This window comes from Takifugu flavidus, chromosome 21, assembly GCF_003711565.1.
Source record: "Takifugu flavidus isolate HTHZ2018 chromosome 21, ASM371156v2, whole genome shotgun sequence".
Lineage (NCBI taxonomy): Eukaryota > Metazoa > Chordata > Actinopteri > Tetraodontiformes > Tetraodontidae > Takifugu > Takifugu flavidus.
In genome coordinates, this window is record NC_079540.1 from 7,529,322 (window position 1) to 7,552,536 (window position 23,215).

The 23,215-nt window shown below is 50.4% G+C and overlaps 1 protein-coding gene and 1 long non-coding RNA gene across 3 annotated transcripts; one reads left to right on the top strand and one right to left on the bottom strand.

The window, feature by feature from the left end:
- The first annotated feature begins 1,973 nt into the window (after window positions 1-1,973).
- LOC130518504 (TGF-beta receptor type-2-like) lies at window positions 1,974-21,410 on the top strand. Of its 2 annotated transcripts, none has more exons than XM_057021127.1 (7): window positions 1,974-2,125; window positions 12,258-12,399; window positions 13,118-13,308; window positions 15,193-15,968; window positions 16,601-16,742; window positions 20,465-20,589; window positions 21,051-21,410. In XM_057021127.1, the coding sequence occupies exons 2-7, from the start codon at window positions 12,269-12,271 to the stop codon at window positions 21,228-21,230; spliced, it is 1,545 nt and encodes a 514-aa protein (XP_056877107.1). In that variant the 5' UTR covers window positions 1,974-2,125; window positions 12,258-12,268; the 3' UTR covers window positions 21,231-21,410. The 2 variants fall into 2 exon arrangements, with proteins under 2 accessions (XP_056877107.1, XP_056877106.1); XM_057021126.1 differs by lacking the exon at window positions 1,974-2,125 and adding an exon at window positions 9,524-9,799.
- Window positions 6,824-10,715, bottom strand: LOC130518508 (uncharacterized). Its single transcript, XR_008948059.1, has 2 exons — window positions 10,572-10,715; window positions 6,824-7,583 (listed from the first exon to the last, which is right to left on the bottom strand). It is a non-coding gene; the product is annotated as an uncharacterized LOC130518508 (long non-coding RNA).
- Window positions 21,411-23,215: the final 1,805 nt, after the last annotated feature.

The following is a 23,215-nucleotide window of genomic DNA, read 5'->3' on the forward strand; positions in this document are numbered from 1 at the left end:
TGGTTCTGGTTCCAAAACCTTCACACACCAAGGAGCTGAAGCACCACAGACGTGTCGCCTTGACCTCCCGCCTGATGAAGACCACGGAGAGGCTCCGAGCGGAGCGCAGGGCTGAATCACCTGGAGCTTGTTCAGCGATCTCTGCTGCTGGCTGGACTGGATGGACGACCACGGAAAGGCTGAAGCAGTGTCGCCGTGTGTCCCAGGAAGTGGCTTCAGCACGGCGGCCCCTCGGGGAAGGCGCTCTCACCGCTTCTCTTCACCTCTGACATCAGCAGTTGTTACCTCCAGAAGGTTTCTGATGGCTCCGCCGGCATTGAAGCCCTGTTTATACGTTTAAGTGCTACTTCTGAGGTAGCCTCAGACGTCCTCCACACTGTCATCTGATGGGGAACGGGCAGCTCCCATTGGGGCAGGAAGAGACTGAATCAGCTGGTCAGGAGGACCAGAGCTGGAGGACGGCGGACAAACTGACCTCCATCATGGAAAATACACCTCTGCCTCCGTGGAGGCTCTGAGCAGCTCGTTCAAGTCTTCCATTACCTCCAATCAGCTGATTTATTATATTATATTATTCTTTTTTTTGCAGATCATTTTTCCTTTGTATTTTTCTAAATGACCTCCTTCTGTCTTGATTGAGCCCTCTGCGCTTCACTGTCGTTCCTGCTGTTTCTCCCCCTCCTCTGTGCCACCTGTGCTTTCGTTAACGCCACACAGGTGATTCAGCGGTCATAAAGGCTCTTTCTGCATCTTTTCTGCTCATCCATCAGGAGTTGGCTTACAGCCTCCTGAAGTCTGAACAGCGATTGTTATGATCATCTTATGGTTATGTAATTCTGTAGAGGCCAGACAGCTATAATCCAGATTTAGAAGAATCCAGCCTCACGCTGTGGGTCACGCTGTGGGTCACCTGTGGGTCACGCTGTGGGTCACGCTGTGGTCACCTGTGGGTCACGCTGTGGGTCACGCTGTGGGTCACGCTGTGGGTCACCTGTGGGTCACGCTGTGGGTCACGCTGTGGGTCACCTGTGGGTCACCTGTGGGTCACCTGTGGGTCACGCGTGGGTCACGCTGTGGGTCACGCTGTGGGTCACCTGTGGGTCACCTGTGGGTCACGCTGTGGGTCACGCTGTGGGTCACCTGTGGGTCACCTGTGGGTCACCTGTGGGTCACCTGTGTTTCTGTGACTCTGGCTGGAGTCATTGACACTTGTGTAAACTCTGCTGCTCCGCTTTCCTTTTCCAGCACTCCACAAATTGTCTCAGACACAATGGACCCAGCTGAAGGATGCGGACATTAAAAGGAAGCTGTAATTATGTGGCAGATTTCAGGTGACCACACGGTTCCTCTGGACGGCAGCGGCAGCGGCAGCAGGAGCAGCGGTGTTTTTCCTGTGAGGACAATGGAGCCTCGCTGCAGCGCGCAGCCTCCACTATCATTGTTGTCTCGCCAGTGGTCACATAATGGAGACAGAGTTCAGATGGAGCAGCGCACAAACACATTTTCTCTTCCTCTCGTAACAATCTGGAGACGCTCAACCTCGTAACCTCCTGCGCCTTTAACGACGGCCTGAAATTACCCAGAAAGAAAATTCAGCTCGCCTAGCAGCTGCGCTGGAGACAAAGCGCTTAGGCAGCAAGTTGAGGTGCGAGTTGGGCCATAACGGCGCTGTGTTTTAATGAGGATGATTGTGTGGAAATGGAGGCTGTGGGCCTCTTTCCTCTGCAGACTTTAAACGGGGCCTGCGTGTGCATGAAAATGGGCTGCTGTGGAGAAGATGCCTGTTACTGAACACATCCGATAGCCCCACAGGGACCACACCGGACCGCTGCGTCAGTTGTTGCCTCTTCAGCCTCACAACATTCTGCATCCTCCATCGAACGCTAACCGAGGGCAGCTCCCCGAGGCTGCTGATGGTTCTGCCTCAAGAAGAGCAGCTTTGTTTCCAGCCGTAACAAAGGCCGACTCATGGCAGACACAGTCGCCACTGTGGCCCCCAGCAGCTGAAACCCTCTCGCTCAGCGTACCGGACTCTCCGGCTGCTGGGCTTCATGTTTACACATGTGAGAAGATGCACAAACCTGGAGGGAAAAGCTCTTTTCTAAGGCTGCTGGAGAAGAATTCGGTAAGTTTTGGGGACTTCTCGATAGCTATTAATCAACGACAGCCGCGGTTTCCCCTTTTTTTGAGAATCAAATGTGGATTCTGTCTAGACTATCTTCCTGAAGACCAAACGCGATGATGAAATTCTCATTAAAATGATGAATCCACAGACGAGTCACCAGTTCCCTTGAATATCTAAATCACCGAGTGTCTTGAGAGGTGCTGGAAGAGCTCGCTGAGGAAATTCCTCCAAGCGTGAAAGCTGGCAGCCGCTGTGTTTGGATGAGCACGCCGGGATCTGGCGAGCTTGTCGACTCCAGCAGCCAGAAGGAGCTTCATTACAGCTGATGAGTGATTGTGACATTGATGTCTTTGTCTGAATGAAAAAATCATGGATCTGGAAGCTGCAAAGTCAGACGGCGTCGAGACTCGACATGTGTAAATCAGAGCCGAGGAGAATTCCTGATCTTCCATCAGCAGCCTCTTCTGAGCCTCATTAGCACATAAAGGCCAGGACGGCTCCTGCAGACCACGGCTCTGATTGGCTTGTCATTTGCCTGCTGCTGTTTTGAGGAAACGTACAGAGGTTCCATCTCACTTTGTGTCATGCACAGTTTGTTTAAAAGGAGGCGAGCTTGCACGATCAAAGTGACGCTGCAGAGCTCCGCTTGGCTGCCGAGCGGCTGGGAATGGGACTGCGTGTTCACAGTCACGGTAAATTTACAAACCAGTGAGGGAAAATGAGCCCCTCCGTGGAGGAACAGCTTATGGAATGGGGCGTTAAATTAAATCCATTTGGACTCTGGAAGTGGTGGGGACACATTTCAGCTGCAACTTAAAATATTTGACATATTTCTCACCGAGACAGTGAAGCGAGCGCATGTTGGCTGGTCGTCTTTAAATGTCTGCACATGCTGATGGAACAAACACATAAAGGTTGTCCTACGGTTTAGTGCCTCGACCTTGCAGACCCGGAATAACGGGCTCTTCTGAATTCAGGATTTAAGGCTTCGGTGTGTAACTTGTCACAGCGAAGAATCAAACAGCCGTATTTGGAAAGTGTCAGGCAGAGACGAGCGGACATGAGGGTGTCTTTTGGGACTCCTCGCAAACAAGATTAGCACTAATTTTGTTGTACTTTCTTAATTTTAAAAACATTCACATTAATCTGGATTTCATCTGTTGACCCCATTCATTTTTTCTTACAGCCCCTTTAGAGATGAAGCTTCTAAATATCTGGTAAAACCCACATTAAAGCAGAGAATTTGAGCATGTTTTTGTGTTCTGGATGAGGTTTGTGTAACAGAAAGCATCAGAAAACTGTCTCCCCATCTGATAAAATCATGAGGTACAGACTAGACAAATGTAGCCTCAAGAGGCTCAGAGGAGGCCGAATGTGCTGCAGAACTAATGGAAGCTGCTTAAAGGTGCCACCAGTTCCCTCTAAATATTGGCAGGGAAACAAGCAAAGCCATCTAACTTTCTGTAATTTGATTTGGAATCCCCGTCAGTCCTGCTTTCTCCACTCTTCTCTCACACATACGCACAGGGGACTGTGCAGCACCATTCCCAGCCGCTCGCCCTTATCGGTGTCAGGTCGCGGTGGTATTTCCTGTCTGGAACAAGAGCAGAAGGTGGCACAGGATGACTGCAGCTTCCTGCTCTGGCACGCCCATCGTGCACCCGCTGGCTCTGAACACTGAGATCGTGCTGCAGCAGAGGAAGTGTTGCCCGTGTTAGCGTCACTTAGCTCACGCATCTGTTTCCCAGAGACGAAGGATACTGCTGCTAGCTGCTAGCTTAGAGTGCTTCATCTGTAATTCATCTGGTCCTTAATGGGCTTTAGTACAGGTGTAGGAACCAGCAGAGGAAGAGAGTGTGACAGTGTGGAGCTCACAAATATACCAAACTGAACACCAGTTCAGATTGTTTTCATGCCAATGAATGCCACATCAGCTGACGGTTGTATCTTGTGAATATGTTTCAATATCCTCCAATTAAGCCCCAGATGTGTGGGCCAACCTCTCTGGAGATCATGTGACTTCCTGAGCGGCCCTCTGGGTAGAAAGTGCTCTTCGTGGGACTTTAGAATATTGCCTTTTTTCTTCCTGTGGAAACCTTGTTTGCCTGGAATGTTGTTTCATCCCGATCTGTGCAGCCGTTCCCATGGGAAGCACAGAGCCGAATCTTTGGGCTCATCAGGGGAAATCTGCACGTTTGTAAATACGGCATGTGGCTGCTGAGGCCAGCGAGAAGCTGCCCTTCAAACGTTCCGACGTGGAACATTTATCCCACTGATGACACTGATGGCTTCACGTGTACAGCCTGATGTTTGTGGCCCTTGTTGCTACTAATTAGAGAGCAGAAGCCCCACAAGTTTAGTGAAATTACAGGACAGCAAGTCACAGAATTAGGAAGCTGAATTCTAGAGTTCAGGATAAACTAATTAGTCTTTAAGGGCTTTGTTCCATTTAAATGGTGAATAAATATTCAGTCTTGAAGCCCTAAAAACTGACGGCACAGCAGGAGGGAACAAGATCCGCTGGTGGATTTGCATTCTGTTGTTGCACTTTAGAGATAAACCTGACGAAGCCTGTTGAGTAAAACCCAAAATCCACTTAGCAGCTGATCATGATGTGGGACAGAAGCTAACCCAGAGCCATCTCAGGGTGCACGAGTCCACTGGGGTGTCTGCACATCTGTCCAGAACATCAAACACAGATCGCCAACAATAATGAAAAAAAGAATAAACGCTTCTGTTTTGTGCCCAGTAAAAGAGCACAGTGAGTAGGAAAAAACAACGTTTCACTGTTTGTAGATTAATGTTTAGCTTCTTATTCAAACGCTGCAAAAAGGAGCTAATTTAGTTCAAAGACAATTTTCCAACCTTCTAACGTCGTATTGACCCTTTTTCTCAAACATCGTAACACATTTAGCACTTTTTCCACCTAAAGACATAAATAATGTCCTCAGGACCAACGTATTCGTCCTCTTGTGCTTAACTTGACTTTAATTTATTACTTTAAAGCATAAAATTAAAAGCTCATGTAAATGAGAAGAGTGTCAGTTTGAAATGTTTTGATGGGGCCTAATCAGAGATAATGAACCCTCCTTCATCCTCGTTAAATGCTCATTTCCTTAAGTAAGCTCCTTCAGACGCCTCCTGCTCCGTGTGATCTCTGGTTCTGGTTCTGTGCTCCGTTATGGGACAGTTGGTGAGGTCGGAGAGGAGGAGGGTGTCTCGGGGCAGGGGGGGGTCACAGCATCACCTGTGACACCTGTGAGGGTCATGTCGCAAAAATAAACATTAAACTACAGTTTGAATAGACAGAAATGAACTCCAGCCCCGATTCTAGTTGGGAGTAGTCCAGGCCAAGTCATGTGCCCCCCCCCCATTCTCATTAAAACCAGACTTTTGGACACCTCTCAAGGTTCCACCAGAGAACAATGGCCATGACACCAACCATTGCTGATAAACTCTGCCTTCCTCAAGAGTTTCGCAGTAATTTAGCAGAACAAAAGGTGGTGTGGGCCCTGCCGCCAGCGGAGCGAGGCCTCGTCCGAGCGGCCCTGAAGCCAAACTTCCTTCAGTTTGCCAGTCAGAACCAACCAAACGTGCCAAACGATTGTGTGGGATCGTGGGAGTTCTGCACCATCGGCAGCCATGTTGGGACGGTTGTGTTCACAAACTCTCACACTGACTCAGATTTCCTCTGTTTCCAAGGGAAGCAGGAGGAAGTGGCAAAGGTTGGAACAATAGCAGGTCAGAGCTGCCGTGCACAGAGGTGCACAGAGCTGATCCACCTGTGCACCTGTGAGGTTCAGGTCACACAGACGCGTTGGGATCAATCTGAGCCTCGATTCATGGTGCATGAACGTGCGTCTGCTTCTCTGCCCTCTTTGTTCCACCTTCGGAATTCTGCTCGAGCCGGATCGGAGCAAATCTGAGTGTGTGAACGGAGAAAGTGGGCGTGGAACTGTGCTGTCTCAGACAGGAGTGTGTGTTCGGAGTGTGTGTTCGGTGGGCTACAAACCCTGATGCAACACACTCAGGGGCTTTTTCCTGTTGTGTGAAGTAAATCCAGTATTTTAGAGTTTTGGAGCTGTTTTTCAGCCTGAAGCATTAAAGGCGCTAACGCTGCTGATGGCCGCAGACATGATGTCATCAGTTACACTCGCTTTTTCTCCTCTTCAAACTCTTGCCTTTCTTTTCTTCCATTGTCCATTGCATTCTGTTCACACATATAATATAGACACACAGAGTAAAGTGCATATATTTGATGATGTACACATGTATAAATAACTCCTTAAGACTTGCTGCAGGCATCTTTTGCTGCTTGTCTGTGCAGTGTGACGGGGAAAATCGAACATTCTGTCTGATACTGCTGTAACCCTCTGCCGATCGACATTTCTCAGAGCTGCTGAGTCAGCGTTTGGGGGGTTTTAAGTCGAGATGAGACGTTGCTCATCTTCAGAAGCAGGTGGGCTTGAAAGGTTACATCCATTGTCAGATTAGCATCCATGCTAGGTGCAGATATGCTAGCATGACTCCATGAAAATGCAGCAAAGGCACCACAGAGCCTGTTGGTAATGCGTTGAGACCTTGGAAAATCTGGCCTGATCCTCATTACCTGATGAATTAGCATCTATTCACTTTAAAATTGGTGATTCTTATCATTACTGGCACTTTAGTTTAGAGACAGAATTCCTGCTTCGTCGGTGTGTTTCACCCTTTTAATGGATTTGCACATGAAAAATACACATGAAAAAAACAAGTGCTCACATGAGTGGGATTTTTCTGCTAGTGTCTAAATAAGGAAGTGGCTTTTCTTAGTCACATGACGGAGAGGGGTCACGTGCCACAGAAAACGTACCTAATCTATCAACGCTTCTGGTCATGTGACGCTGCTGAGGCCCAATCCCGCGGCACCACTGAGACGGCCGAGAGGCGCCTCCAGCTTCAGACACAATCACAAACACCACAGATCCCAGCAGCACACAAAGGCCTCTTATTGGTGTCGTGGAAGATTTAGTCCAAAAAGCACTCGATACGTTGCTATGGAGACAGCAGAACTCCAGCACAGGTGTACAGCAGGAAGGTGCCTTCCTGAAGGGAAGGTTCAGGCAGCAGACGCGCCACAGTGAGCTCTCCTAAAACGGTGACATTCCCAGCCGGATCGGGGAACTTTTCCTGTCTGGCTGCCAAACACGCCGTGTCCATTTCCAGATGTCTTCAGCGGCTCCTGCGGACATGTTTCCCAGGAACTGAGCCCTTTCACAGCAGCCATCTTAGTAGATAACCCGGCCCTCCACATGGTCCACATGGTGCCCAAAAGCTGGAGAATTCCTGGAAGCTGGAGAATTCCCGATCAAGAGTGAGCCGTGTCAGCGGGGACGAGCGTGACGTCAGATGTTCTGACTCACGATTCAGAGGAAACTTGGGCGCTCCTGACGTGGTTCTGTTGCATCTCTTTTGGCATCTGCAGAAACAGTGTGAAGTGATGAGGCTGTTAATGTGGGATTGGATCAGAGAACGTGTGGAACAAAGGCCACAGATTCTGTCATGTACGGATTTTAAGGAGCAATAAAAGCATTTTTCTCTCCAGTCGACCCTGCAAAGGAAACAGCAGCTAAGAAGAAGCGTTTTCTTCCTTCCAAATAATCATAAATGAGTGTTTTCTCGCAGGACTCCATGATATGTGACTCCTCGCCCCCGGGGCTTTACTGAACACTCATAAAATCCTGCTTGATCCAGATGAACTCAACTAAGCTGAGTGTCTCTGTGGTTTGGACATAAACATCATCGCCCCAGATTCCAGTTTGCAGACCAGTTGCGTTAGAGCCTTTTCCATAAACGACACTCTGAGGACCATCATAATTTTAGACGTTTTCCTTTAACAGGAGAAACGTGTGCAAGGAAAAGCTAAAAGTAACAAATGGTAAAATACTAAAAAAAAAAAAGGCGTTTAAATATATTTTTGCGGGCGCCCAGTGGGTGCTTCCTGTGGAGGTGCAGCAGATCTGGTCCAGCTTTGTTTGGGTGTTGTGGTCTGCAAACAGGATGTCTTCACCCTCCGGAGGCCACGTGCGGTGGGGCCACGGAGCACCGGCCATTCTGGGCTCAGCGCTGTCGGGTCTCCACCTTGTGGCTTGGCCTCCATCTCACAGTGCTGAACGGCTGCCTGGAAACCACAGACGCCCAGGAGTGACCGTGATCACGCCCCCCGAGGGGCTAAAAGTGAGCCAGTAAAGTCGGCTCGCCTCCATGTAGACCGGTGCCGGTCCAATCCTGACTGGGAGCCCTCCTCCGAGACCGGAACCAGACAATTGAGTCCTTTTCATTCTGAGGTCAACATAACCTGAAAAGTGCCCAAAAGGCTTGTGGAACCAAATCCAGCGGGGGGGGGGGGGGGGGGGATGTCAGGGATCTCACCAAAGCTCATCAGTAAATTAGCTTAATTAACCAAATTACTGTACATTGTAGCGCTCTGGCTAATTCAAGCTAATATGAAAATGTTGCCATGAAAAGAAATCCTCCGTTCTTGTCGGGACACGTTTGGCTGCTTGGCTGAACGATTGTCGAGCAGCAGGGAGGAAGTTCCACGGAGCAGGAAATAGAAGCGCTTCGCTCGAGCTCATGAGCACGTTCCAGATGAAAATGGGGAAATCAGATGGTTCTGGGGCCGGTCCTGGAGCTGGGAGGGGTGTTTGAGGGTGTATAGGAGGAAACATCCTGTGTGGAGAGATATAAGACCCAGGGTCACGGGGTCAGCCCTGAAACCTGACATCATGCTGGAAGTATGCGCAGCCACAACACGGCTCCTCAAACCTCCATGGGCCATGTTCGCCTGGTTTACGGCCGCCGGCGGAGCCGCGTTCCCCACCCCTGACGTCACTGTTGATGGAGCGAGACCTGGACGGAGTCCAGAGGAGCATGGAGACGTTTAGTGACTACATGGAAACAGGGCAATAAGGGAATGGGGAGGGGGGCAAACATCCCGGGACCCAGCCTCTGGGAGGGTGGAGAGAGTTGGGCCGGGGGTAGCTCGCTGTAGGTGAACGGAGGGTTCTTGGATCAAGTCCCGGTCCAGGACCCTCCCCCGACCCCAAAAGGGATTAAGCTGTCCAGAAATTCAAGAATCTTCTTAGCTGTAATAAATATGTCTGTGATCAGGATGGTTTAATAACTCCTGATAATAACGACAGAAGCTGGTCACAGACGCTCTGAAACTCTTGGATCCACAAATTTAGAGAGTTAAAAAGGAGCAAAGCGAGGAGATCTGGCAGATCCTTTTATTCTGTGATCTACTGGCTTCCTTTAGGTGCTGCTATTTGTGAGCCTGTCATTTCAGAGCTGGGTTCCAGCCCCTTAATGACAGGGTTCAGACGTTACTGTCGAGAGCTCCTCTGAGGAGGAGGAAGAACGAGTCCAACCCCTCTGAAGATTTCCTGTTTGATGAAAAGTGCATATAGGGCAAAGCTGCCGCCGCCTGCTGCCTTTGCTCCGCAGCTTCTCCCGCACAGAGGCGGCGGTTCGGCAGAACCACTGAGTCCAGTCAGGATCTTAACCCCGATGTCAGCGCTGCTTGGCCCAATTCATGAGAAAAGGAGGCGCGTTTCCACATGGAGCTACTCGGCGTGGCCGTTTTTTGGTGCGGGACGATCCTCTGCGGCTCCGTCCTGCTGCGGGAGGCGGGTGAGTCCGAGCCGACACCGAACCGACACCGAGCCGACACCGAACCGACACCGAACCGAGCCGAGCCGAGGCGACACGCGTGGCCCAATTTAACACTTTTATTTCCTGGGGAAAAGTTTCCAGGAAGCACTTTGTGTTAAAGTTCACCTGCTCAGTCACAGTGCGATTTTCTTTAAATGTTAAGTTTTACAGGAAACGGAACTACGTAAAACTATGTAAACATTTGGCAATGGGTCATCTTACATAAAGGCTCCATATTAAGGGTATATTGTCTTTATTAAACGAGCTCACAGTTAAGGGGCATTATTTGGCCCGTCCACGTTTCCCAGTAGAACCAATAACCTTCATAAAACTGTCACCTTGTTTAATAATTGAGCAACAACTATATCAACAAGTCTGTAGTCATCCAGGTTGGTTAGTGGTGTGTCAGCATGTGAGGTGAAATGAGAGCTTAACAGTTGGATCCGTGGCGCTGAGACGCTGCAGAACCAAACAGTTCTGCTTCTGATCCCATCCAACAGGGACACGGACTTTATCTGTTCATGCCTGGTCACCGGTTCTCAACCCTTAAATGCAGATCAGGAGGGTGTACAAGCGTTCCGAGCCGGGCTCGCTGGTCCAGACACGTTTGTTAAGCAGCTCAATCGGTGACAGCAGTGAAACAGGGTTGATTCCAGTGGTGTTCTAACCCCACGGTTGTTGTCTCACTGCCACGATTGCTACAAATACACACGTAAAAGGAAGACGGGAAGAAGAAGCGCTGGCCGCCCACCTGATGTCTCCTCAGCAGGACCACAGACAGGCAGCCGGGTCCTCGACACCGTCTCTGCGTTCAGGTGGTTTCACCACGACGGAGGTGCTTCACCATCACGTGGGAGCGTAGCATCTCTACATCCAGAGATATTCATGTCTTCGTTAGCAGGCACACCCAAACAAGCATGCTAGCTGGGCAAAAGTGATCATTAAACGGTTAATTTGGGGCTGAAACCCTGGTCTCAGACGACTTATCTCCATCCTCGATGTGTATTTGCAGAGCTAACAAATGAAAGGGTGTTTTACTTTCATCTGACTTAAGCCTCAGTCCCAGAGGCACCGAGCAAATCTGGCGGCTTCTAATCCTCTCGCTCTCTGCAATTATCCGTAGCCCTGGGTGACAATTACTACTATTCATCTCCAAATACCCCACCCCCTGGCTTTAAATGACATGCTCTTTCAGAGGAGTTGCTCTAATGATATAATTATTTCTGCACAACTGTCTTCCCACCACCGGGCACGGACCCCCCCCCCCCCCCCCCCCCCCCAGTGATGAGCCACCTAAAACTGCAACAGGCAGCACTTTAACCTGCTCCCTCCTATAGTTTAGTCTACAGAACCAGCGTAACACTCTGCTTATTTATATTTCGGAGTCACACGAGACGAGGAAAGAAAACAACATCTGGCTTTGAGGGCGGCGGAGCGGCAGCAGGGTCGGGGTGGCAGGAACGTCCAGCGCCGCTTCTTCCTGCTGCAGCTTCTACAGTATTTTTGCCGCTGCAGGCCGCAGGTTTGACCCCACCCAGCGGATTAGATGAAATAACACAGGAGGCCTTCTGTGGCCGATGAGACGCACGCAGGCGCGCACGCGCACACATGCGGCTTTCACCTTCCATTTCGACATGTTTTGAGGTCACGTGACCATGCCAGAGCCCCGTTTGGCAGCCTGCTAGCATCTAACGCGGAACCAAGACCAGGCCGTTGTCGGAAACAGGTGCACCCCCAGTTCGCATGAAGTCAAATGTGGTTTTTACCGTCACATCCTTCAGACACTGTTGCACCGTTAATGGTGGTTCGTCTTTCAGGTCGCAGCATTCGATGCTAAAAACAGGAAGTGGGATTTGGTTCATGGGAGTTTCGCTCGTGTGTGTTTACTTAACTCCTCCCTGTCCTGCAGAAACTCTTCATGTGGCACTTTTTCCATCAGTCCCGATCCCTGGAAATGTGGAATATCCTCTATTGAGGGTCGTTTCTAACCCTGAAATCCTGTTTCCATGTGTGACTCGGATCTGGTGGATGATTTCTTTCCATTTTAAGAAGAGGGAAAATCACAGAAGAGCAGCGAAATCATTGCTGTGTCTGATTTCAGAGCGTCAGAAGCACAGGAGTGTGTGTGTGTGTGTGTGTGTGTGTTGGGGGGGCAGTTTCACTGTACACAGACGCTGAGACGTCACCTCATATTTGGAAAAACACCTTCGTAAACGCGGTATCGTCTCAGCTGAAGGTGCATCCACTGTGTTCTTGGCTGCCAGTGGGGTGGCGACCATCACACCCACGCCACGTCACGCCGCCTCACGTCACGCCGCCTCACGTCACGCCGCCTCACGTCACGCCGCCTCACGTCACGCCGGCCTTTGGAGCACTTTGAGTCTCCTCCTGCTTCATTATTCTTCCCATTTTCTCTCTGTCTCTCGCTCTTTTTTAGAATCCTACATCATGAAGATCCCGAGGCTGTGCAAGTTCTGCGACGTGCGCGCCACCAGCTGCGCGGGCGTCAGGAGCTGCAAGGTGGAGTGTGACATCACCGCCATCTGCCCGGACAAGCAGGACGTGTGCGTCAGTATCTGGTGAGAGCTCCCACTGTGGACCCAGGGACAGGACATGTCACGCGTGCACTCGTGCCGCTAATTACTCTGCACTTAGTGGTTTTTACCCTCAGGCAGAGTTTTGAAATATCTACATTATAATAATAAAACTGCAGTAGCTCTATATTGTACTTTAAACCATAGAATAGTCTGTCCTTTTTAGGCAGGAAAGGAAATAGATCATCTTTGACGTCCAAGCATAAATGTAAAGAAACGAGGCGTCATCTCTCTCCCAGCTGCCTTTGAAGCGCCGTCAGTCAGCGCTTTGACAGCTAACAGGATTAACTGGGAAGCACAGAAACGGCTCGCGGCGAGCGTCCGATCTGAGGGGAGCGCGAGTGGGCGAGGACGACGTGAGCGTCTGTGTGAGACGGCGCAGTTTTAGCGTTGGCATTAGCTACGCTGGCACGTCTGAGCCGAGGTCAGCAGGAAGAGTCTCAGTAGTTTGTGGCTGCGCTCCTCCGCGGGGAGGCCGCAGGTGAACAGGAAGACGCGCAGGTCCGGAGCGTTGTGGCGCCTCGACCGCTGTCACCAACAGACAGACAAATGTGCCACTTTAGAAAACAGCTCCGCTTCATTGTCTGGCAACAGGATAATCCTCTAGATGCGAGCAAAAAGCCTTTGGTGGCCAGAAACGCAGCGAGCAGAGGCTCACTTCCCGCCGTTTCATGCTTTGCTGCTTCTTTTCTCGCTACCCGAGGAGGAAGACGGACGCCAACGTGACCTTTGACACCGTGTGCCACAACCCTGCTCACGCGCTGCACGGAGTGCTGCTGGATGACTACAACAACAGCAAGTGCCAAATGAAAGAAATCAAGGGAATGGGCTCGCAGTTCTTCATCTGCTCCTGCTCAGTGGACGAGTGCAACGAACACACGTTCTTCAACCCCAGTAAGTGCAGCACCTTCACACCTTCACCCACTCTGATCCCACGTGTGACGCACCTGCTCGTACCAGCAGGTGCTGCATCTGTCACCGGCGCCACCTGAGGTATGTGGTTAGCCACAATGAACGTCTGTTAGCTTGAAGATGCTACATCCATCCCATAGATGTGCGCTGACAGCACGTGTGAGAGTAGATGGACACACATTGTTCTGTATTCCTGCAATGAGAAACGAGACATTTTGAGGGTTGAGGTTCCATCTTTGACTCTTCCATCAGGGGTTGTGCACGTTTGCATGAATGCCTACGTGTATACACACATCCCTCGTCTGAATCCGCTCCGTTACGCAAGAGACGGATGGTTTCTGTGTTTTGCAAGAGAGCAGAAAGAGTGTGATGGAGAAATCAAATAAGTCCAGACGTGGACTTCCTCTTCCTCCACAGGAGCTGGAGTCAATAATCTTACTGTGCGTCTGGGGGGGGGGGTGCGCTGGAGGCCAGTTTGTTTGGCTGAGCAGGACCTGGTGGAGAGAAATACAACCAAGTGGTAGTTTTCTGTGTGTAGAACAAATGTTAAATATACGCGATGAGACATAACATAGTCAGCCTGATGATACCGCAGCAGTTTGTCATGTTAGCTATCAGCCAGGGACGCTAACACATGTGCGCTGGGCGGCCGTCCAGACACCATTAGCACATGTTTGCTGAAGCGGAGTCATGTGTGCGGTGGTTTCAACACGGGCCCTGGAGTCAGATGTTTTGGGACGACTGCATCCAGGCAGAAATAACAGCGAGGTACATTTCCGAGGCCTGGCTCCCCACACGGGGCCAAATTGAAAGCATCTGTACAAACCGCGTAATGGAAAGACATTCCCCTCCTCCTGAGAAGGTCCACGCACGCGGGGGAAGTTCTCAGGGACCAACAGGAGACGAGAGGTGTTGTGAGCAATATCCATAAATCAGACGCTGTTTCGCCACAATCGTGCGCTCCAAAGGAGACCAGAACTCTTCCAAATGTGAAGTGAGGATTTGGGTGAAAGCGAGGGCAGCTCCAGAACGGGGCAGCTGTTGTCAGAAACACTCCTGACTTTATGAAAGCAACACAAAAAACGTGCAGAGGCCATGTGGAGGTTTTCAGACATGTGGTTTCCTGTTTTAACAGGACTGGAGAGTGCAGACAGACGCTCGTCCTCAGGCCTCGTCGCTCCTCACGTCCACTCATTCCTACACGTCTGTGTCAGAATGCAACAGTTTACTCATCGAATCTGGAGGAAGAATTCAAATCATAGCTGTTCTTGGGTCCCCACTGGGGGCTGGGGTTCCGTGTGTCTCCGGGAAAATGCCGTTTTAAAACGTTGTTCATGTTTTTCTTATATATGCAACAACAGTCTGATTTTCACTGTTTGGCCAAACGGCCGCAGGTTCAAAAATAAAAGCCTCTTTTTGAAGAGGCCTAATTAGGCTGGCGGAGGGGCGGTGGGCCCGATGCTAACATGATGTTTGGGTTCTGGGTTTGGTGGAAGGTGTTCTGGTAGTAGGGGGAGGTACCAGAACCCCTTCAGAGCACTGCCAAGCTACCCTTGAGCAAGGCACCAAGTTAACACTAATAAATGATACAGGGCTAATGTGTTAGCTAACCCACATTTCACTCCTGGCTTGTTTTCCTTCTCTGGAAGCTAAACAGTATCACACACGGCTATCAAAGCCCCCAAAGAAGCTTTGATCTCTGTGTTCTTTGGAACTACATAGTAGATGTAAAATAAATCCACAGGCCTGCTAAATGAAACTGACCTCTTTTAGATTCTTGTCTTTGCTTCAGACATTCTAATTGATTCATGTCTAAATTTGATTTTCGTCCCAGCTAAAGACTTTAACTCTCTTTTGTCCCTTTAGCCACGGACTCTCCGGTGGTGGCGGTCGTCTTAGTGAGCCTGGTGCCTCTCTTGGTCATGGCCGTTGTCGTCATCGCCTCCTTCTACTGGTACCGAGTCTACCGCCAGAGGAAAGCCAGCTCCCGGCGTAAGAAAGGTCCTCCCCTGGACTTCAGCGATAACCGAGCCATCATGATGGACGACGAAGGTTCCGACAGTAGCTCCACGCACGCTAACAACCTTAACCACAACACGGAGTTGCTGCCCATCGAGCTGGACGTTCAGGTCGGGAAAGGACGCTTCGCAGAGGTTTACAGAGCCAAGCTCAAGCAGGGCTCTTCGGTCAGCGGGGAGCAGGGCTTCGAGACGGTGGCCATCAAGATCTTCCCGTACGAGGAGTATGCCTCCTGGAAGACCGAGAAGGAAATCTTCTCCGACGCAGATCTGAGACACGACAACGTGCTCCACTTCCTGACGGCGGAGGAACGGAAGGTGCAAAGACAGTACTGGCTGATCACGGCCTACCACCCAGCAGGGAACCTGCAGGAGTACCTGATTCACCATGTGATCAACTGGCATGACCTGTGGACGCTGGGGGGCTCCTTGGCCTGCGGGGTGGCGCACCTCCACAGCGACCGCACCGCCTGCCGGCGCTACAAAGTGCCAGTGGCACACAGGGACATCAAGAGCTCCAACATCCTGGTGAAGAACGACCTGACCTGCTGCCTGTGTGATTTTGGGCTGGCGCTGCGCCTGGAGAACAACCTGTCGGTGGACGAGCTGGCCAACAGTGGACAGGTAAAGACGCTAGGGTTAGGGTTAGCAACCCTAGCAACAACTGCGACCATTCTGAGCAACACCTGTAGCCTGAGCTGACCAGTGCTGCTAAAAATAGCGCGTGACTGTTGCAACGTTCCTCTTGTGATGCGGAAAACAAACGGATCAGACGGAGTCTTAATGACCTCATCATGCTGATGCAACAGAGCGGAGTCACGTCAAACTCTCATTTTAGTGGCTCATGATGAAAAGCGCTCAGTTTAGCACGTGCACGACCTCCACGCCGCTGAAATGTCACAAATTCACAGAACGCATCGTTTTTCCAGGCTGGGAACTGGAAAAAGAACAAAGATGTGGTTGAAATCACAGCAATCTTTGTTTTTCCGACGATGTCATCCGTCAAATGTTCCTTCCCGTAACTGTGCGTCAGATCAGCGGCGAGTTAGCAGCGAGTTAGCAGCGAGTTAGCAGCGAGTTAGCAGCGAGTTGGCAGCGAGTTGGCAGCGAGTTAGCAGCAAGTTAGCAGCGAGTTAGCAGCGAGTTAGCAGCTTACTGAGCAGCGTACCGAGTCTAATGAAACACAACAGGTCTAATCAGAGGAACTGAAGCGGCGTTTTGGTTCTAATCCGATGGCGATCTCCGTGTTGTCTCAGGTGGGAACAGCCAGGTACATGGCCCCAGAAGTGTTGGAGTCCAGAATCAATCTGGAAAACATTGAGTCCTTCAAACAGGCCGACGTGTACTCCATGGCGCTCGTACTGTGGGAGCTCACCTCCAGGTGTAACGCAATTGGAGGTAAGATGCCGGCGTTCATGTTCACGCACCACTGCACCACCCTGAAGATGACCTGCTGCTCTCTTTCCCTAAACGCTCTTTCCCTAATTCCTTTGTTGGGTGTGGCGTCAACTCTGCCCGAGCCATCGGGGATTTCAGATGAACACACGGCAACGCTCTGGTTCAGCTTCTAACAGCATCATCACGTAGTGACCAGTGTATCTTTAAACACTGCTCCTGGCCTTAACTCACAATAGAGGCACCAACCCGGTCCCACGAGCTCCGGAATGGAGCCGGGTTTTCTGTCCCGGCAGGCAGACGACGGCGTTCACGAGGAAACCGGGGATCCCAGGTCAACGTGGGTTGACTCTCCGAGGGGCTCGGCTGTCAACCCTGCCGCGTCCACACTCGGGCGGTGGAGTTCACTTCCCTTTAGGGTCGATTTTGAGTCCATTGTGTGGCAGGACTGGTTGAAAGCTGGGTTTGAGCTTGAATGCTGCCACTTTTATCATCTTCCTGTCACCCTCCTGGGGGTGGAGGGGGGTTATTGCACAGTTCTGCTGCCATTCAGAGGAAAACACAGCTGACCTTCCCAGCAGCAGAGAGTGCCCTGCTGGTCCGCTCTTTAAAAATAAAAGTCTCTTTCCTGTTTTGCAAGCAGCAGACGGTTGAGTGCTCTGTTCTCAGGCTGAGATGGATGTGTGTGTGTGCGTGGAGCTTCTGAGCGTCTCCTGAGAGGGGACCAGAAAAGATACATATTGGGAGAGACGACGTAAATGAATCCTGGCTCCCCGTTTCCTCTTCGGAGACTAGAGAGGCCACATTCTTCCTCTAATTTCTGTGGGGAGCTTGGTTTTCTTTTGTGTTTTAACTTTTCACACATAAACAACTAAATGGGTCGGGCTAATTTTAACGTCAGGCCGACTCCTGTTTGGGGAGGGTGAGAGAAGTTCAGGTCCAGTTCGGAAACGAGTCCGTGAGCTTCTGTTGTAAACCGATTCCTTTCTGTCTGTCGGATGGCGGCGCATATTCCCAGAGCGGTTGGAATACTGCGCTTGTTGTTCACATGAGTGATGAAATTAGCTGGGACACCTTTCCAACCGCTCCGAAAACACATCTGGACCAGAGTTCTTTTCGTTTGCATGTGTCCGGAAGTGCAGAGCTGTGCTGCTTTATCCACCGAGCCATCTGTGCTGTTTCACTGAGACGGCTACGCTGGGACAGCACCACCTTATCTGGACCCCCCAAAAGCCTCTCAGCTAATGTGTGAACAGGAATCTGCTATGGGTCAAGGGAGCGTTTGCAGACGGCACCTTAACGGCCTTCACGGTGGTCAGTGAGGTTCTGATGAGGCCACAGGCTCTTGGGGCAGATGTTCTCAGCAGCACCTCTCTGGGCGTCCTTTTAACGGCTGAAATAAAGCCCCCCCATTTCTGCCTGTGGCTCTCGTGTGCGCGCGTGTGTGTGTGTGTGTGTGTGTGTGTGTGAGGAAGACAGATGTGTGATCAATACGGCGCCACAGCAGGCACAGAGCTGCTCCATCACAGTTCCGGAGGCAGTGATCTGATCTGAGATCTGCCTGGAGAGGAGAACACAGCATCTGTCAGCAGGCGCCCACGAGCCATCGCTCTGGTTCCACCTGTATTTCACCTGTATAAAGACAGTGGTGGTTTCACCTGTATAAAGACAGGTGAACAGGCGAACAGACTCGGGACTGGACCTAGACAGAAGTGGATCCAGCTCTCGGGTCTCTTTATCTCTGCCGCACTCCCCAAAAATGTTCCTCCTGTGTAATTTAAAAGGTCCCGATTTAGGGCTTGGGAAGCAAATAAGGGCGTTGCTCTGACGGGTGGGGCTCCCTAGGGGGGGCTCCCTAGGGGGGGCTCCCTAGGGGGATCATGGTGGTGTGGAGCTGAATGGAGGCAGAGATGTTGGAGGGCTTTCAGTCCCTGGAGGGAGACTAGGCTGGACTGGTGACTGGTTACCCAGCTGTTAAGCAGATGTCAGACCCTTGTGTGTGTGTGTGTGTGTGTGTGTGTGTGTGTGTGTGTGTGTGTGTGTGTGTGTGTATTTGATTCAAAAGGGGAAAAAATCATGTGTTTCCTGTTTGAGGGGGGGTTTGTCAACCATGAAATGTGTCAGACGATCAGAGTGCAGCAGACCCTGTCAGCTCATCTATCAACGGTGATCAATGCTGCTTCTCCGGGAACCCGAAAAATGATGAAATGGTGAAATCTGTTTCAGAACCAGAACACTTCCCCCACAGGTGGGCTTGGGTGGGGGAGACGGGGAAAGCTTCTGCCATCTTTTCACCAGGAATCTTGTCAGTGTGCAACTGTGCGGTGCCGAACCCACTTGTTCGGAGATTGGGTGAAGGTCTGTGAGCACCGGAGAAGGCTCCCAAGCTTTAGCGGTAGCAGTGGCGCTGGTTTGAGTGTCGGGCTGCCGGTTTCAAGCGTCTTTGCTCTGCAGGTCTTGTTCCATTAGACGGGAAGGACTTTCGTCACAATCGGTCTGACATGTGCAGGCAACCGCTGTGGTTTTAACAGCAAACAGGAGGAACTGCGCTTGCAAAAAGAGGAAGTTTCGCCATCTGAAGCCGTCCTTGCTGCCTCCCAGACGCCTGTCGCGCTGAGGGGAAGGTGGATCTGGCTTCAGGTTTGTGTCTGCAGTGAGGAGACAGCAGTGATTAGTGGTGCAGCAGGTTCCGCCTCAGTAACAACAGCCTTTAGTGGGTAAACACAGCTCCATGACTAAACAGCTGCTGAGGCATCATCGTCTGCTGTGTTTTCCATGGACAGTGTGAGTGTTAGCTTTAGCGCCTCTCCTAGCTTTCTCCTTCCTCCGTTTAATCATGCGATTGTTGTGCAACCAGGTGTTGAGTCACGTTGTTGTCATGTTGTGTGAGGTGAGAGCTGCAGGAGCGGCAGCGTGCCTCTTCAGAAGGTGTTCGTCACCAGTAAAAAGGAGTTCACTCTAAAAGGTTTATTAGCATTTACGTAGCAGGACAGAACTGAATTACTGATCTGTAGTTATGGTGGCTGAATCGTTGCTGTTCCACTTTTACTCACCTGGTTGGATCCTGCTAAGGTATTTCCAATTATGATACCAAAGAAAGAAAGAAACTGTGGTGATTAGTGAGTTAAGGTGATTAGACACGTTTGATAGCTTACTGGTGTGTATGATATTCTATCTTCCTGACTGAATTTGTACAGATTTGTGCCAAAATAACTGGTGTTTTCACAATGGCAGTTGTTGCGTTCCTCCCAGGACGCACCGAATCACCTCAAATAAACAGTATTTGGAAGATCTGAGCGCCGGGTTCCAGATTATATCCTTCACTCCAGCGCCTTTTGAATTTTGGCCTCGAGTAAACTGAACTGGTAAATTGCCTTTGACAAGCATCCTGGATTTTGTTGTGTAAGGAGCCGACACAAAGCCAGAGCTGCGTCGGTGTGAGCCTTTAAGCTGCATGACGCTGAGGGTTAAAATGTGATAGTAATAATTCCGTGCGTGTTTCTCCTCAGCAAATATCCCCTCAGCCCAGCTTTGGGCAGCACAGGAGCCTCTAGTTGTTTGTGCTATTTTAAGTTGCAACCTGCAGTTTTCATTTGGAGCACAACGACGCCTTTGAGAGTCGTGGATATTCGTACCCTGAGGTGCCGCAGTCCAATCCCGTCTCACCAGGGCCGTCGATTTTAATGTTCCCTTTAAATAAAAGCCCCTTGTTTTTACATTTGCAGAGGTCAAAGAATATGAACCACCATTTGGGAATCTGAGGGAAAATCCATGTGTGGAGAGCATGAAGGACAGTGTTCTGAGAGACAGAGGAAGGCCTGAGGTCCCCAACAGCTGGAGCAACCACCCGGTAAGAGGTTCCACGTGTCCATCCAAGAACGATTAAGACTTAAGCTGATGAGGAACATTCTGTCTTCATCGACACAATAAGCAAATTACAACAGGAAAATAAAAGCTCATCTAAAGTCAGCACTTTGGACAGTTTAGTCTTGGACCTGCTTGATAAAGGCTGCCAGAGGTGAAACCTTTCAGCATCTGCCCTGCCTGGAGGTAAAGCTCCAGCTGCCTATAGGGGGCTGAATGGGGGGGGGGGAAGTAGCACATAAAGGTCCAAGAGGTCCAGAACTCACTCCCAAGAAATAAAATATGTTCGAAATATGTTCAAAAGGCTGCATCAGTCGCATTTGTGTGTGTGTGCGTGTGTGCGTGTGTGTGTTGTGTGTGTGTGTGTGTGTGTGTGTGTGTGTGTGTGTGTGTGTGTGTGTGTGTGTCTACTGTTGGCTGACCTGTGCTCTATGGCTCCCACCACAGGGCATCCAGATAGTGTGCACCTCCATAGAGGAGTGTTGGGACCACGACCCGGAGGCCCGTCTGACAGCGCAGTGTGTCGCCGAACGCTTCTATGACCTGGAGTACCTGGACAAGCTGTCGGACCGTTCTGATTCGGAGGAGAAGATCCCCGAACAGATCTCTGTGGTCGATGAGAAGTAGAGCAGAAACGCCGTCTCCCCCTTCAGGGCGGCGGAGGAATTACAACCGGCTGCTGGAAGATGACATTCCAGTGACGGTTGTGGCTGGAGCCACCAGTCATGGAATGTTGTGTTGGTGACACAGAGCTGGGACTTCCGTGCTTCTCCATACAAATCAGGAATAAATGTACATTTCTTTGGCTTTGATGAACTTTTGGAGCTTAATCAAACACTGATTGCACTTTATGTATCTACAATTTGCAAACCAAAACGTTCAGCATCTGCATTGTTCCGAGGTCAAGTAATATAAAGGGACGTTCTTAGAAAAGGGAGGACTTAAGCCATCAGGAAATTTATATTATATATGGAAAGAACATGAGAAGCTGGAGAACTTCCAAGGGCTGAAAGAGGAGATGGAGAGAATGTGGGGTGTGAAGGCACCAGTGGTCCCAGTAGTGATGGGGACACTAGGGGCAGAACCCTCAGACCCCCAGGCCTCTGGTCGAGGACCCGATCTGGAGGAATAACACTTAGAGTTATTCCACACTCAGCTTCTTAAGATTCATGCTTTAAATATCATTTATTTTGCATGAAATGGATGGTTGGGACAGAAAATAAGTAGAAGAAACCTGAGAAAATCTGCAGGGAAAGATCGTGTTTTAATCTCAAGGACCATTGTGATAGGGAAGGTGTGTGTGTGTGTGTGTGGTGTGGTGTGTGTGTGTGTGTGGTGTGTGTGTGTTGTGTGTGTGTGTGTTGTGTGTGTGTGTGTGTGTGTGTGTGTGGTGTGTGTGTGTTGTGTGTGTGTGTGTGTGTGTGTGTGGTATAATACTAATATGAAATATATCTATGCAAATAGGACTCTTAACTGGACCTTCCTGCCTATACGCCTCAAAAAGGCTTCTGACATTTGCGACATATAAAGAAATGAAACATTTTTGTATAAATGTGTAAATCATTATTAAAAATATTATAGATTGACATGTGGTGATCTCTTTTGGAATCTGCTCAACATGTGCTAATGTGGAGCTGTCAGCTCTTTGATCCGATCAGGAACGGCCTCATCCTGCGCTAATATTAATATAACCAAGATTTACAGGCACGCCAGGGGCCAGGGGCCCAATATTAATCAGCACCACTCTAAATGTGGAGTTTGGGGCTCAACCGGGCCCACCTGCTGTCCCTGCGTGTCCCTTTTACCAATGTTTAGCGTTCTGAGGCGTTCAGGGCCACAGAGCCTCGGACCTGCTGAGCAGCTGGAGGAAGGAACTGTCGCAGGTTTCCAAATGAAAAGGTGACGCAGTGGAATGGGAAACGTGCCCCCCCCACAACCTTTTAACATATTGGGGAGACAGTTTTCTCTGCTGGGGAAACAACTTTTTATAACTTGTCTGGAAAAACACGTGTGTGCGTGAACACACACAAAAAGTGCACAGTCACAGTGACATCACGTGATATTCACTCATTCACGCCGCAAAAAACACCTTCAGTTATGAATCAAAACACGAGTGGAGAGACTCAGTATGCTCAGCCTGGAGTGTGTGTGCGTGTGTGTGTGTGTGCGCGCGCGTGTGTGTGTGTGTGTTTAGGTGCAAGTCACCAGGCTGAATGTGATGCTGATGGATCTCACCTGCCCGCCTGTCTTCCTGCCTGCCTGCCTGCCTGCCTGTCTGTCTGCCTGTCTTCCTGCCTGCCTGTCTGTCTGCCTGCCTGCCTGCCTGCCTGTCTGCCTGCCTGTCTGTCTGTCTGCCTGCCTGTCTGCCTGTCTGTCTGCCTGTCTCTCTGCCTGCCTGTCTCTCTGCCTGTCTGCCTGTCTGTCTGCCTGTCTCTCTGCCTGCCTGCCTGTCTGCCTGCCTGCCTGCCTGCCTGTCTGCCTGTCTGCCTGCCTGTCTGTCTGCCTGCCTGTCTCACTCGTAGGTAAGGGAAACGTCCGTTGAATCTTGTTTGCACACAACACACATTTCCCAGATCAAGAGTCTTAAACTGAGTGATGGAAACACTAAAACC

Bases quoted from the DNA above. Each gene is read 5' to 3' on its own strand.
- LOC130518504 (XM_057021126.1), top strand. From the start codon at position 9,727: ATGGAGCTACTCGGCGTGGCCGTTTTTTGGTGCGGGACGATCCTCTGC. The intron at 12,400-13,117 runs GTGAGAGCTCCC...TCGCTACCCGAG, and splicing joins GACGTGTGCGTCAGTATCTG to GAGGAAGACGGACGCCAACG. The intron at 15,969-16,600 runs GTAAAGACGCTA...GTGTTGTCTCAG, and splicing joins AGCTGGCCAACAGTGGACAG to GTGGGAACAGCCAGGTACAT.